At 59.8% G+C, this 11,322-nt stretch overlaps 1 protein-coding gene across 2 annotated transcripts; it reads right to left on the bottom strand.

Annotated features, from left to right (window-relative positions):
* Nucleotides 1-8,548: 8,548 nt before the first annotated feature.
* Nucleotides 8,549-10,646, bottom strand: GADD45B (growth arrest and DNA damage inducible beta). Of its 2 annotated transcripts, none has more exons than XM_089905766.1 (4): nt 10,364-10,646; nt 10,161-10,262; nt 9,557-9,779; nt 8,549-9,095 (listed from the first exon to the last, which is right to left on the bottom strand). In XM_089905766.1, the coding sequence occupies exons 1-4, from the start codon at nt 10,405-10,407 to the stop codon at nt 9,069-9,071; spliced, it is 396 nt and encodes a 131-aa protein (XP_089761892.1). In that variant the 5' UTR covers nt 10,408-10,646; the 3' UTR covers nt 8,549-9,068. The 2 variants fall into 2 exon arrangements, with proteins under 2 accessions (XP_089761892.1, XP_022422249.1); XM_022566541.2 differs by having other exon boundaries at nt 8,549-9,285; nt 10,364-10,645.
* Between the last annotated feature and the right edge of the window lie 676 nt (nt 10,647-11,322).

Raw genomic sequence — 11,322 nt, 5'->3', positions numbered from 1 at the left:
ACGCTGCTCCCACCCCAAATCTGCTGGCGTCAGGGGTCTGCACAGCAAGCATTTGAACTTGGAAAGAGTTTGCAGTCCTGGTGACCACACATGGTGCTGGCCAATGCAGGTGTGCTGGTCTGAGGGTTTTTATCTGCTCGTGGTACCTGCACAGACGCGGGTATCTGAGGGTACAGACGTCTCCACTAACGGGCATCGGTGAGCGTGCATGTACCTCTGTACAGAACGATGCGGGCACACGCTCAGGTACCACACACGGGTGTTTAATGTCAGCGTCTGCGTGCCCTGCGCGCTGGCACGCACGAAGGGATCCGCTCTCTGCAGGTGTTTGTAGGCAGGTGAGTGTCTGCACACAGTAGGCCTTGGCGCGCAGACAGGGGTCGGCCCACAGTAGCCTTTGCAGGGAGGAGAGGGGTCGGCCCTGCACGCAGATCAGACCCGGGCTGACCCAGTGGGCGTCTGCAGCCGGAGAGGAGCTCCCCACCGTAGGCCTCGTGCGCGCAGACCCGCGCCGCTGCGGCCGGCTCCCCCCATCCCCCGCGCCTGGCCGGGCAGGTCAGGCGGCTCCGGCGGGGCGTGGGGCGGCCGGCGGGGCGGGGAGGCTATTCCGGGCGCTGGCGCGGCGCCCGGGCCCTGAGCGCCAGGCCGCCCGGGGAAGGCGCCTCTCACAAAAGGAGGGTCTGTGCAGACGCCCCGCCCTCGGCCCGGCCGCCCGCCGCCAGGGGCTGGGAGGAGGGAGACGCCGCCGGGGCCGCCGCCGGCCTGGACACCACCCCTCCATGCCGGGGCGGCCGCAGACAGCGCGCCTGGCGGGCACCGCAGGGAGGCTGGCACCGCGGGGCACGGGAGGGGTTCGGCGGCCGGCGATGGGAGCTCCGATCGCGCACGGGCTGCGCGCCCAGGGCGCACCCTCGGGGGCGCCGGTGGGGGTCGGGACGTGGGGAAACGAGGGGGATAGGCCCCTGCATTTCGCCCACTCGGGGATTTCTGTCTCTCACACACCCGCCTCTGTCTCCAGTTACCCAATTTAAGGAACGAGGAAGCCGGGACTCCTGCCTGCTGGGGAGGGAGGGGCGTCTGGGGCCTGGGTCGGCGCCCCCCACCCCACCCCGAGTGGCTGGTGGGAGGGTGAGGTGGAGGGAAGGGGTAATAAGGGTCACCCAGGCCCAGCGTTTTGCGAAGTGCTTTGGTGCATTATGTTTTCGCCTCGCCACGTGGGAGGGCAGTAAGATTTTCCCTTTTGCGGAGAGGGAAACTGAGTCAAGCTTGCACGCGCCGGTAGCCAGTTAACCGTTGAAACTAGATTCGAATCCAAAGCTCCGCGGCTGCCCCCTCCGCCACCCTGCCAGCCATCCCGGAGGCATTTATGGCGCAGCGGCACAAACGCCGCTCCGCGCCTGCACGCCGGCGATTGCGCGTTCACGTCTGGGGCGGGCGCGCGCACGTGTGCAAAAGGGTCTTCGGCTGCCCTGCGATGCGCCTCACCCACCCCAGCCCAGCACAGCCCCGGACCTTGGGAACCCGGCGCCCGGGAGCAGGGGGTGGGTGGGAACCAGGAGGAACAACAGGGCAGGAAAGAATGGGGAGGTGCTGCGAAGGGACCCCCCCCACACACAGATGCAGCTGTGTGTGTGTGTGTGTGTGTGTGTGTGTTTGCATGCGCCCGCTACTCCCCGGGCATCCTCGGCGGGGGTGTCACTCGGGTTGTGTGTCACTCTGGGTCTCTGGAGGTGGTCGCCGTGGGCCCGTGGGTATCTGTGTGCAAGGCTGTGGGTGACTGGCGAACTTGTCCATCTGGTGCTCCCTCTCCACACTGGGGTGTGGGCTCGGGGGCGGTGGCAGGCAGGCCTCCCAGAATCTTTCGTGCACAACTCCAGGGGGCGTCATTCGCAGACTTTTCCCTTCCAGCAAAGACATGCTCCTCCAGCACTCCCCAGCCGCCTATGCCCAGGGCACCACTTCGACCCTGAAGATCTAGCCGGGAGGCCACGGCCTCTGCCCGGCCCCTGTGGTCAGGGAGAGAAAAAAAAGAGCAGGTGAAGCAATGGGGGAACGGGGCGGTGGGGCACCGCCGGCGAAGGGACCACGGGCTGGTTTGCAGAGGGAAGGGGAGAGCTGAGGACAAGAGGGACAGGGCCAGAGGTCCCACCCCGACCCCGGGGAGTAAGCAGGGAAGCATTATGTAGAAGCCCGGCCCAACGCTCTTCCCAGAAAGCACATGGTTTCCTTCTGCAGCTTCCTAGAAAGGGGGAGCCCCCGCTCCGGCAGACATGGATACCCCCAGGGGCGCCATCTTACCTACTGAATGGGAGGAGCCAGAGGTGTGAAGCTGAGGCGGGGGCTCCCGTGCACCCTGAGGTCTGAGAGCCACTCTTCCGAGATGCTAGCTACCCACGTCTCCTTAGCCACCCGAGGGGACAAGCCCCAACACCACACAGCTGTCCTGGGGCCTTTCCTGGACCCACTGTGGGCAGGCAGGAAGTACCAGGGAGTCGAAGCCCGCAGGAACAGCCTGGAACAGGAAAGGTGAGGTTGGTGGATAAATAAATCCCGCCCACCACTTCCTCTCTGGCCTGTGTGTGCACGCTGGAGGCTGCATGGTTCTTTATCTGTGTGTCTAAGGGCAGTGGCCCAGGTGTGTGTTTTCGTTCGTTCAGGGTTACTTGGGCCGCCGCTGGGGCTAAGTTGGGAAACCAAAGTAGAAAAGACACAGAGAGGTGTCAGTTGCATGTGAGCCTAGGGGTCTCACGTGTCCAGATGTGTGACTGGGAATTCAGGTTTGGGTAATATTGGGGGGTTATGGGTTGAATTGTGTCCCCTCGAAAGATGCGCAAGTCCCGACCCCCGGTACCCGGGAATGGGAACTAATCTGAAAATAGGATCGTCACAGATGATCAGGTTAAGATGAAGTCCTCAGCGTGGCCCTCATCCATCGTGACTGGTTTCCTTATAAGAAGGGGACATTTTTGGGGAATTCCCTGGCAGTCCAGTGGTTAGGACTTTGTGCTTTCACTGCCGAGGGCGCGGGTTCGATCCCTGGTCAGGGAACTAAGATCTCGCAAGCCACGTGGCACGGCCAAAAATTTAAAAAAAATAAAATTTAAAAAGAAGGGGACATCTGGACACAGAGAAACACATAGAAGGAAGAGATGTGAAGATACAGGAGAAAAACATCTAAGAGGCAAGGAACACCTGAGGCCACCAGAAGAAAGGGAAGCCTGGAGAGATCCGCCCCACAGCCCCAGAAGGAACCAGCCCGGCTGACACCTTTTCTCAGATTTCTGGCCTCAGGAACTGGGAGCCAATAAATCATGCAATAATCATGGCACCCCAGTTGGTGACCCCAACAGTCACCTCTTTCTGTGGAACAGACTGTTTTGTCCCTAAGGGACACACTGACCAGCCAAGTGCTGGGTCCTGGCCAGACACAGATACAACCACCCAAACACGTAGCCACACAGTTTCAGAGACCAAGCCCTACTCACAGGGACACAGGCAGAGAGGCCAATGCCGCCATGCACAGGTAGAAGGAATCAAATAGTCACATACCAACCAACCCTTCTGGAAGGCTCTCCCTTCTGCTCTAAGTGCCTTACATATCTTCACTCAGTTAATGCTCGGGACGCCTGAGAGATGGGCACTCCGATTAGTATGCCCATTGTACAGATAAGGAAACTGAGCCCAAAGAGGTGAAGCAATCTGCCTAAGAGCGCAGGGCCGGCAGCCTCCACGCCAGGTTCCAGCTTCCCCGGAGAGGTGGTATCACTGCGTCTGGCCAGGACCCAGCACTTGGCTGGTCAGTGTGTCCCTTAGGGACAAAACAGTCTGTTCCACGGAAAGAGGTGACTGATGGGTCAATCTCTGGTTATATGTAACTCCGGATCCGGGCTTGAATCTTCGGGCCACAGCATTGAGGAAGTGCCAAGTGGATCCCACGAGGGGCTTGGCCACGAGGGGCCTGGAGGCTGAGAAAAACACATTTCTCCCAACCCTCTTGAATCTGCAGCCTAACACAGGAGACGGATAAGGAGCAAAGGATGACAGGATGAAGTTGTCGTTCCAAACACGGCGGGGCAGGGGAAGTGGGCAGAGCCAGGAGGCAGGCTCTCAGGGGTCTTATCTGGAGGGTTCCCTGAGGAGGACATCTCAGGTGAGGACAAGAGGGTGCTGGGTGTTAGCTTGCGGAAAGGGAGGGACGAAGGGTTCTGGGCAGAGGTTAGAGGGCCAGGTGTGCAAGCAGCGTCTAGGCCCAGGGTGTGTGTGCCACGCCGCATGCCAGGGGTGGGGTGGGATGAGGGTGCGGTGCCTTCCCAGATCCTGGGCTACGGGGAAGTGCTAGTGCTGGGGCCCACAGATGCAGGGCAGGCACTACGAGTCCAAACTTTGGTAGTGACACACCCTGCAAAGTGGATGAGCCCCCAGATGTCATGCAGGTGAGAAAAGCCAGACACAGAAGGCCACAGAGTGTGTGCTTCCACCTGTATGAAACGTCCAGAAAGTTTTATTTCCAGGGAAATCCACAGAGATAGAGAGTGGATTCGTGGTCGTCAGAGGCTGGGAGAGGATGGGGGTGACTTCTCATGGGCTCATGGGGACGGGGCTTCTTTTTGGGGTGATGGAATGTTCTGGAACTAGATCATGGTGATGATTGCACAACTGTGTGAATATACCAAAAACCACTGAATTATACTTTAAAGGGGGTGAATTTTATGACATGTGAATTATATCTCATATATATGCACATATGTATATATATATACACACATATATATATATAAAGTTCTAACTGTGAATTACTACCTGTAAGAAGCAGAGAATAACAGCACCTATCGTGGCGTTGCTTTCAGAAGGATAAGTGATGGCAGGGCTGAGGGGCTGGCCCAGTGCAACGTCAGCTACTATCATATCACCTCTCCCAGTATCGCTGCCCTATGTGACTGTCTCACTCCTGGCCCCCCAGCCCGGTCCCCAAGTCCAGGGGGACATTATGGGCTTCATGACGTGCTCACAAGGCCAGTCCCCTTTCCCGGGCAGGGAGGGTTCACGGAAATAGCGGGAAGCGTACACACCATTGAGGCCTCGGGACAGGGAGCACATCTGTATTTACACATGTCGACACGTGTGTGATTCTGTGGTCGTGTCCACTGTGGCGTGTGTGTGCACAGGCGCACGTGGGGACAGACGCTTGACGGAGCCGGCGTGTTTAGGGGACAGACTTGGAAATGGAGCTCAGAGAAGCCACGTGCCTAAGGGGATGGAGTGAAGCTGGAGTCTGAGCCCTCCACCCAGAAGTGCTGGGGGGACCCATGTGGGCACCAGTGTGTATAAGGTCTGGGGAGCTGTGTGTGTGTCTCCAGATGTGCCTGCGTGTGTGTGTGTGTGTCTCAGGCCCGAGGGTGCAGGTGTGGATGGAGGTGAGCGTGGGTGCCCTGAGAGGAGAGCCATGCACACCCAGCTGGGGAATAGCGTCTTCCTGCACTGTCCTGCTCCTGGCACCCAGCCCGCAGCAGTGGCAGCCCCGGGGAGGCGGCACCTGCAACAGTGACCGAGCCTTTGTGACCTGTGGCCACTCCTCCCTGAACTCTGGCAGGGGGGGGGAGCGTATTGGGGTGCAGCCTGCCCCCTCTCCCTGTCCCCCTGGGTTTTCAAGACTCCTGACCAAGCCGTGGCTCCTCCAGTCTGGACCTCAGGCTCCTCTTCTGGAAAATGGGACAACGGCATCGTCCTCAGTGGACAGTGGTCAAGTTAAGGGTGTCTGCACCCAGAGACGACCGAATCAGCCGAGCTGCTGTTAATACCTCCTCCGAACAGCCGTTGGATTCTGGGTTCGGTCAGGAAGACTCAATGCTTTTATTAACAACAGCAAGAACAACAGCAAGAGTAGTAATAACATTAATGAGAATAATGGGAGAACTGGTATCAGAACGTAAGAGCCATGACCCTGCAAGTTCTCACGTTCGCGCGGTGGCAGCGGAGAGAGCTGGGGTTCACCTCTCCTGGGAAGCCACGCCCCCTCTGAGAAGCCACGCCCTCTCTGCGTCGTCAGTTAACCCCTAACCCTAACCTGCAAAGTAAATGAGCCAAATATCGAAGTTGAAATCAAGACAGGGTCAGGAACGGTGCCCGCAGAGAGGCAAAGGGACAAATCGGCTAATCCTATCTTGATTTACAGTTTTGGTCCCCAAGGGGTATTCTCTCTCTCTGTCTCTCTCTCTCTCTCTCTCTCTCTCTCTCGTTTTTTTTTTTTTGTTTGCATTCGAGTTAGAAATATATTGCTTGAAAATATTCTTTATCTTGCCCACCGAGTTTTTGGTCTCCTGCTGTCTTAAATTTTGCACGGAAGGCGTGTGCCGCTCGCCTCACCCTAGTCTCGGCTCTGCTAATTCGCAGGGTGGCTGTGAGAGGATTAAAGGAGATGCTTCTGGAAATGCAGGGGACAGTAAGTGTGCTGATAATAGTCGTAGTCGTAATAATGGCTAATCCTTTTTATACATTCTGAGTCAGAGGAGCTAACCTAAGGAATATATGTTTCATTTGACCTCAACAATCTAGGAGGTAGGTAGCATTATTATCACTATTTTTCAGAAGGAGCAACTGAAGGCACAGAAAGGTTAAGGTACCAGCTCAGGGTCACACAGCTGGGGTCCCACCCATGCCCTGTATCTCCTTGGACCCCAGGGGCCTGGGGTCTTGCTCCCACTGCACCGGGGACTTAGGGAGGAGAGAGTCAGAGGTCATGCGGCCCTTTTGTCTGGCCAAGGTCAGGATGGGGACAGAGCAGCCCACACCCGCGGGCGGAGCCGGCCGGGAGCTTCTCCTGGGTGCCCCGCCTGCCTCGACAGGGGGAAGTCCAGGTCGCCGTTGGAACAATGAGCCCAGCCCTGTCCACCTCAGTCCTTCCCCATTGATGCCCCCCACTGAGGTCCCTCAGCCTCTGCTCCCCTTCCCCTCTCTGGGCCCCATCTCAGGGATCCTCCCCATCTCCCCCCTACCCCCTCGCAGTCCCTTCTCCACCCCTCGGGGCTTCAGGCCCCTCACCTCCCAACTCCAGTAGGATCCCCTCTCTCCCCTCAGACTCCTTCCTCCTCTCCTGGAGCTCAAGTCTCCTCACTCCCTTTCCCCCCACCCCTACAGGGATTCCTTCGGCCCTTCTCCCCCTCCTGCTCTGGATTCCCCCTCGCCCCACCCCCATCCCTAAACCCCTCCTCTTCAAACTCCCACCTCCACCCCTCAGGGCTTGGGTCTCTCCACTTAGAATCTCCCTTCCCCCAAATCCCTGCAGAGATTCCTTCCAACCCCCTTTAGACCCGCTGAGCTCCCCTTTCCCCCCTCCACCCCGCGGGGCTCGGGTATCTCCTCTTAGCATCTCCCCTCCCCCACCCCCAGAGGGATTCCGCTCCCCGGGGCTGGCGCGGGCGTTGTCCCTACTCCGGGCTGCATCTCATTTTCCTCCCTCCCCACTCCCGATCTCCCCTCTGAAGGGATTCCCGCCCTCCCCTCCGTCTCCCTCTGGGATTTCCCCCTTTCTCCTTCCCTCCCCCATCCTCCCCCGGCGGGGCTCCCCCCAGCCCCGTGACTCCCCGGGGCCGTCGGGGTTTTCCTCACTCGCCCACGTGGGGTTCCGTGGAAAGGTCGCGGCCTACGTCTGGCCCCTGGGTTACCTCCCCACCCGGTTTCCAGGCCGCGGGGTGCGGGGCAGAGGTGAGGCGGTGTTGCACCGGCTCCGCGAGCCCACCCCGCAGACTCGGCGCGGGAAGACTGAGGCTGGAGTTCGGGCTGGGCCGCGCTCCCAGTTCCCTGCCCCGGGCCAGGGGAGTCACCGCGCCTGCGAGTTCAGGGGAAAAGGAGGTGGCCGGCCAGGCCTCACAGTTTCGGTTTAGAGGCAAAATGCAGCAGCGTGCCAAGCCCAGCTGGGCTGGGAGCACGACTTCCTGGGGTATTTTTCTGCTTGTTGATTTTAGTTTGGGGAAAGAAAAAAAAATTCTTTTTTTCTTTACAGTGCAGAGGCCCACCCTGGGAGGGAGAAGGCCTGGGTGGGGGGGGTGCTCTCTGGGGGATCCCCAAAGCTCTTCCTGCAACACCCAAGCCCAGGGGCAGCTCTGAGCTCCAAGCCCACCTCGCTGTGTGGTCGAGGTGGCCCCTTGACCTCTCTGGACCTGGGCTGCGGTGGCAGCCGGGCGGGCAGGGGCTGCAGCCAGCCCCCAGGGGTGCGTCTATATGTGCCCAGAGTTTGGGGTTGGCTCAGCGAGTAACAGCGGCGGCACGGCGGCCAGGTTTCGTAATAAACCGGTCTTTTAATTGCTCGGGGGCAGGAGGAGGGGAGAAGAAAAAAAAAAGAGGCAAAGATTTGTTGGACTTGGGTGGCGCCGGTTGCAGAGAGAAGAGGCACTGTTTTTGCAAGGAGCCTGGAGCAGCTAACTCGGACTTAAGTAACACTTCCTGGTGAGCCTGCAGGAGGTGGCGTGGGCGGCGCCAGTGCTGTTGGAGCGCAGGGGAGGTGGAGGTCCTGGTCCCGCACTGAGGCCGGCAGTAAATACACAAGAACCCAGAAGCTTTAACAATTTATTACAAGGCCATCATAGTAGAAGTAAAAATATATGTATCTGTAAGCTTCCCATCTTTCTTTCACCGATTCAAGTAACAAGTGCAAGTAACAAAATAGATTGTCTATTTAGTTTGCAGACTGGGAGTTCGCCGGTAGAGAGCAACATAGCCCTGGCTCCCAAGTCCCAAAGTACTGTCCTGGCCAGGGTGCGGACCCTCGGCCCACCAAGGCCCGTTTGCACATGTCAGCTCTGGTCTCAAGGAGGGGGGCGGGTACTATCAGTCCCACCCCACCCCTGAAGTGTGGAGTCTTGGCCCTCCTGTGGGGGGGGGCACAGCTCCCCCACTCCAGCTTCTGCTCTGTTGCCAGGCCTGAGCTCCAGGGTCCCCTCTCTTGCTGGCCTGGGTCCCATCTTCTCCTCACACAGTGGCCGCTGCTGGCGCTGCTCCAGCCCCGGCGCCCTGGGGTGGCCGCGCACTCCCTCTCCTGTCTTCAGCCTCCAACGATCCTGCCCCCGACGGTCTCATAGGTTGGGTTGTTTGGGGGGGTTCTGGGAGGGAGGGGGAATCAAATATTTATTTTATCGTGTTTTTTGGCAGCAACAGGTTCTGACGCCGGGCAGGGTCTCAGCGCTCCTGGAGGGGGATGTAGGGGACCCACTGGTTGTTCTCCCTGCTCTCTTCGCAGTAACTGGCAACCTCCACCAGGCCGTGGCTTTTCCAGGCGTCTGTGTGAGGGTTCTGTGGGAAGGCGAGGAGACGGGGTTCAGTGGGAGCCCCAGGAGTGGCTGGGGAGCCCCCCTCTCCCAGGGCCCCTTTGGGGAAAGCAGGCTGGCTCAAAATAGCTCGCTGGGTGACTAAGGCCCCGAGACCCGGCCGGCTGCCCACGGGGACATGCCGAGCATGGCTGAGCGCTGAGCTGGTGCAGACCGGCCAGCTCGACTTTGTTGACAAACACGGGCCCAGGTGCCGGGGTAGGGAGGGGGCGGGGCGGGGCCGAGGCCCAGCTCACCGTGACCAGGAGGCAGTGCAGGTCCCGGGCCTCGGTGGTGCCCTGGGTCTCGGCCGGCTCGCCCAGCAGCTGTGCCAGGCGCTGCATTCCTGACACCCGCACGATGTCAATGTCGTTGTCACAGCAAAAAGACTGGATGAGCGTGAAGTGGATCTGCAGAGCGATGTCGTCCTCCTCCTCCTCGTCAATAGCCAGGAGGCACAGGACCACGCTGTCAGGGTCCCTGAGGAGCCAGAGTGTGATGGTGGGTCAGCTGGGGACTGGGGAGGGGCCATCGTTACGGCGGGGAGTTTGCAAAAGCAAAGAGAAACCGCAGGTGCGCAAGGGATCGCGTCTGCATGCAGATAAATGGTGGGGGAGAAGACATTCGGTTCAAAGGATGGCGGGGTAAGGCAGGGGCATAGACGCAGTGACTGCCTGCAAATGACGCCGCACCGGGATACTGCAGCCTCCACCCCTCAAAAAAAATAAGGCAGAAAGACCCTCGACCCACAGTAGGGACACTTGGGGGTGTCCCAGCCCCATGCAAGAGAGGGATGCAGCAAGGAGCGTGCAGAGCGGAGATCCCCACTCGCGCCCAGCCCGGTGCCGGGGTCTCACTCACACATTCATCAGCTTGGCCGACTCGTACACCCCCACGGTGAGGCGGTCCTGGCGCTGCGCAGCCACCAGCAGCTCCTCCACCGCGGCGCTCACCGTCTGCATCCTGGAGCCAAGAGAGACGGGGGTCACGCTGGGCCGGCCAAGGGGCGCTCCGGTCCCCGCCCGGCCCGGCCGACCTCAGGCGGCGGGGGCCCCGCTACTTACTTCTGCGCCGCGTTGTCGCACGCCACGAGCTCTTCCAGTGTCATGTTGCAGTTATAATCCACAGTGGAAAACAGCCCCACAACAGTTCCAAGGAAGAAAATGCAAGGTCCGAGGCCGGAGAGCCCAAAGCCTTCCTACGGAACCCAATCGTTCCTCAAGACCTTCGGAAGGTAGCGAAATCCTCCCCAAATAAGGCGGAAAAAAATTGCAAGTGCCTCTTCAAGGATAATCCAGGGAGCTGCAAAGAAAAGTCTGACGTCCTCGGCTTCAGCGATCTTAGCGCGCGGCTGCCGGCGCCGCCATTTATAGACTTGTACAAACAGGGGCGTGGCCCCGGTGGTTCATCCGCCCCTCCTATTGGAGAAAAAACAAAGGCGAGAGAAACCCGCGCTGCAGTTGGCCGGCGGCGGGGAGGGGGCGGGGCGCCGCGAGGAGGCGCCCCACGTGGGGGCGAGAGCCGGGAGGAGGGCGCGGGGCGGGGGGAGGGAGCCGGGGGAGCTTGAGTGCCAGAAAAGAAAAAAAAAAGCAGAAGTTTTCTCCTGATTTCCCGGCAGCCGCACCGCGTTTCGGGGCGCGCGCGGGATTTCCAGCGCGCGAGGCGGCCCGGATTTTCGGGGGGGCCTGGAAACCCCGGAGAGTCCCCGGCCCGCGCCTTTCCAGGTTCTGCTGGGGTTTTGCACGGATAGGGAGTACGGTTTGCAGCCTGATCCTTTCTAGGTGGTGGTGGCGGGAGTCTCCCCAGGCTTCAGGGACCCCAGACCCTGGGTGGCTTTACTTTCTGGGCCTCTGTGTCCCTATCTGTCCAATGGGAATGCAGCGCTGGCCTCTTTGGATTGCAGTGAGTCCTAAATAAAATGAGGGGTGCACGGTAAGCGTTTAACAAGAGGTGGTGGTCGCTGGAGGCCGCCTCGAGGTACCCAGAAACGGGGGCTGCAAAGCCTAGGGCCGGGACCGGTCGC

Source organism: Delphinapterus leucas, unplaced genomic scaffold (genome assembly GCF_059928025.1).
Source record: "Delphinapterus leucas isolate spDelLeu-1000000601 "Yukka" unplaced genomic scaffold, BTC_Dleu_Yukka2 spDelLeu_asBTCV2_sq25, whole genome shotgun sequence".
NCBI lineage: Eukaryota > Metazoa > Chordata > Mammalia > Artiodactyla > Monodontidae > Delphinapterus > Delphinapterus leucas.
This window is presented reverse-complemented; position numbering and strand designations above follow the sequence as displayed.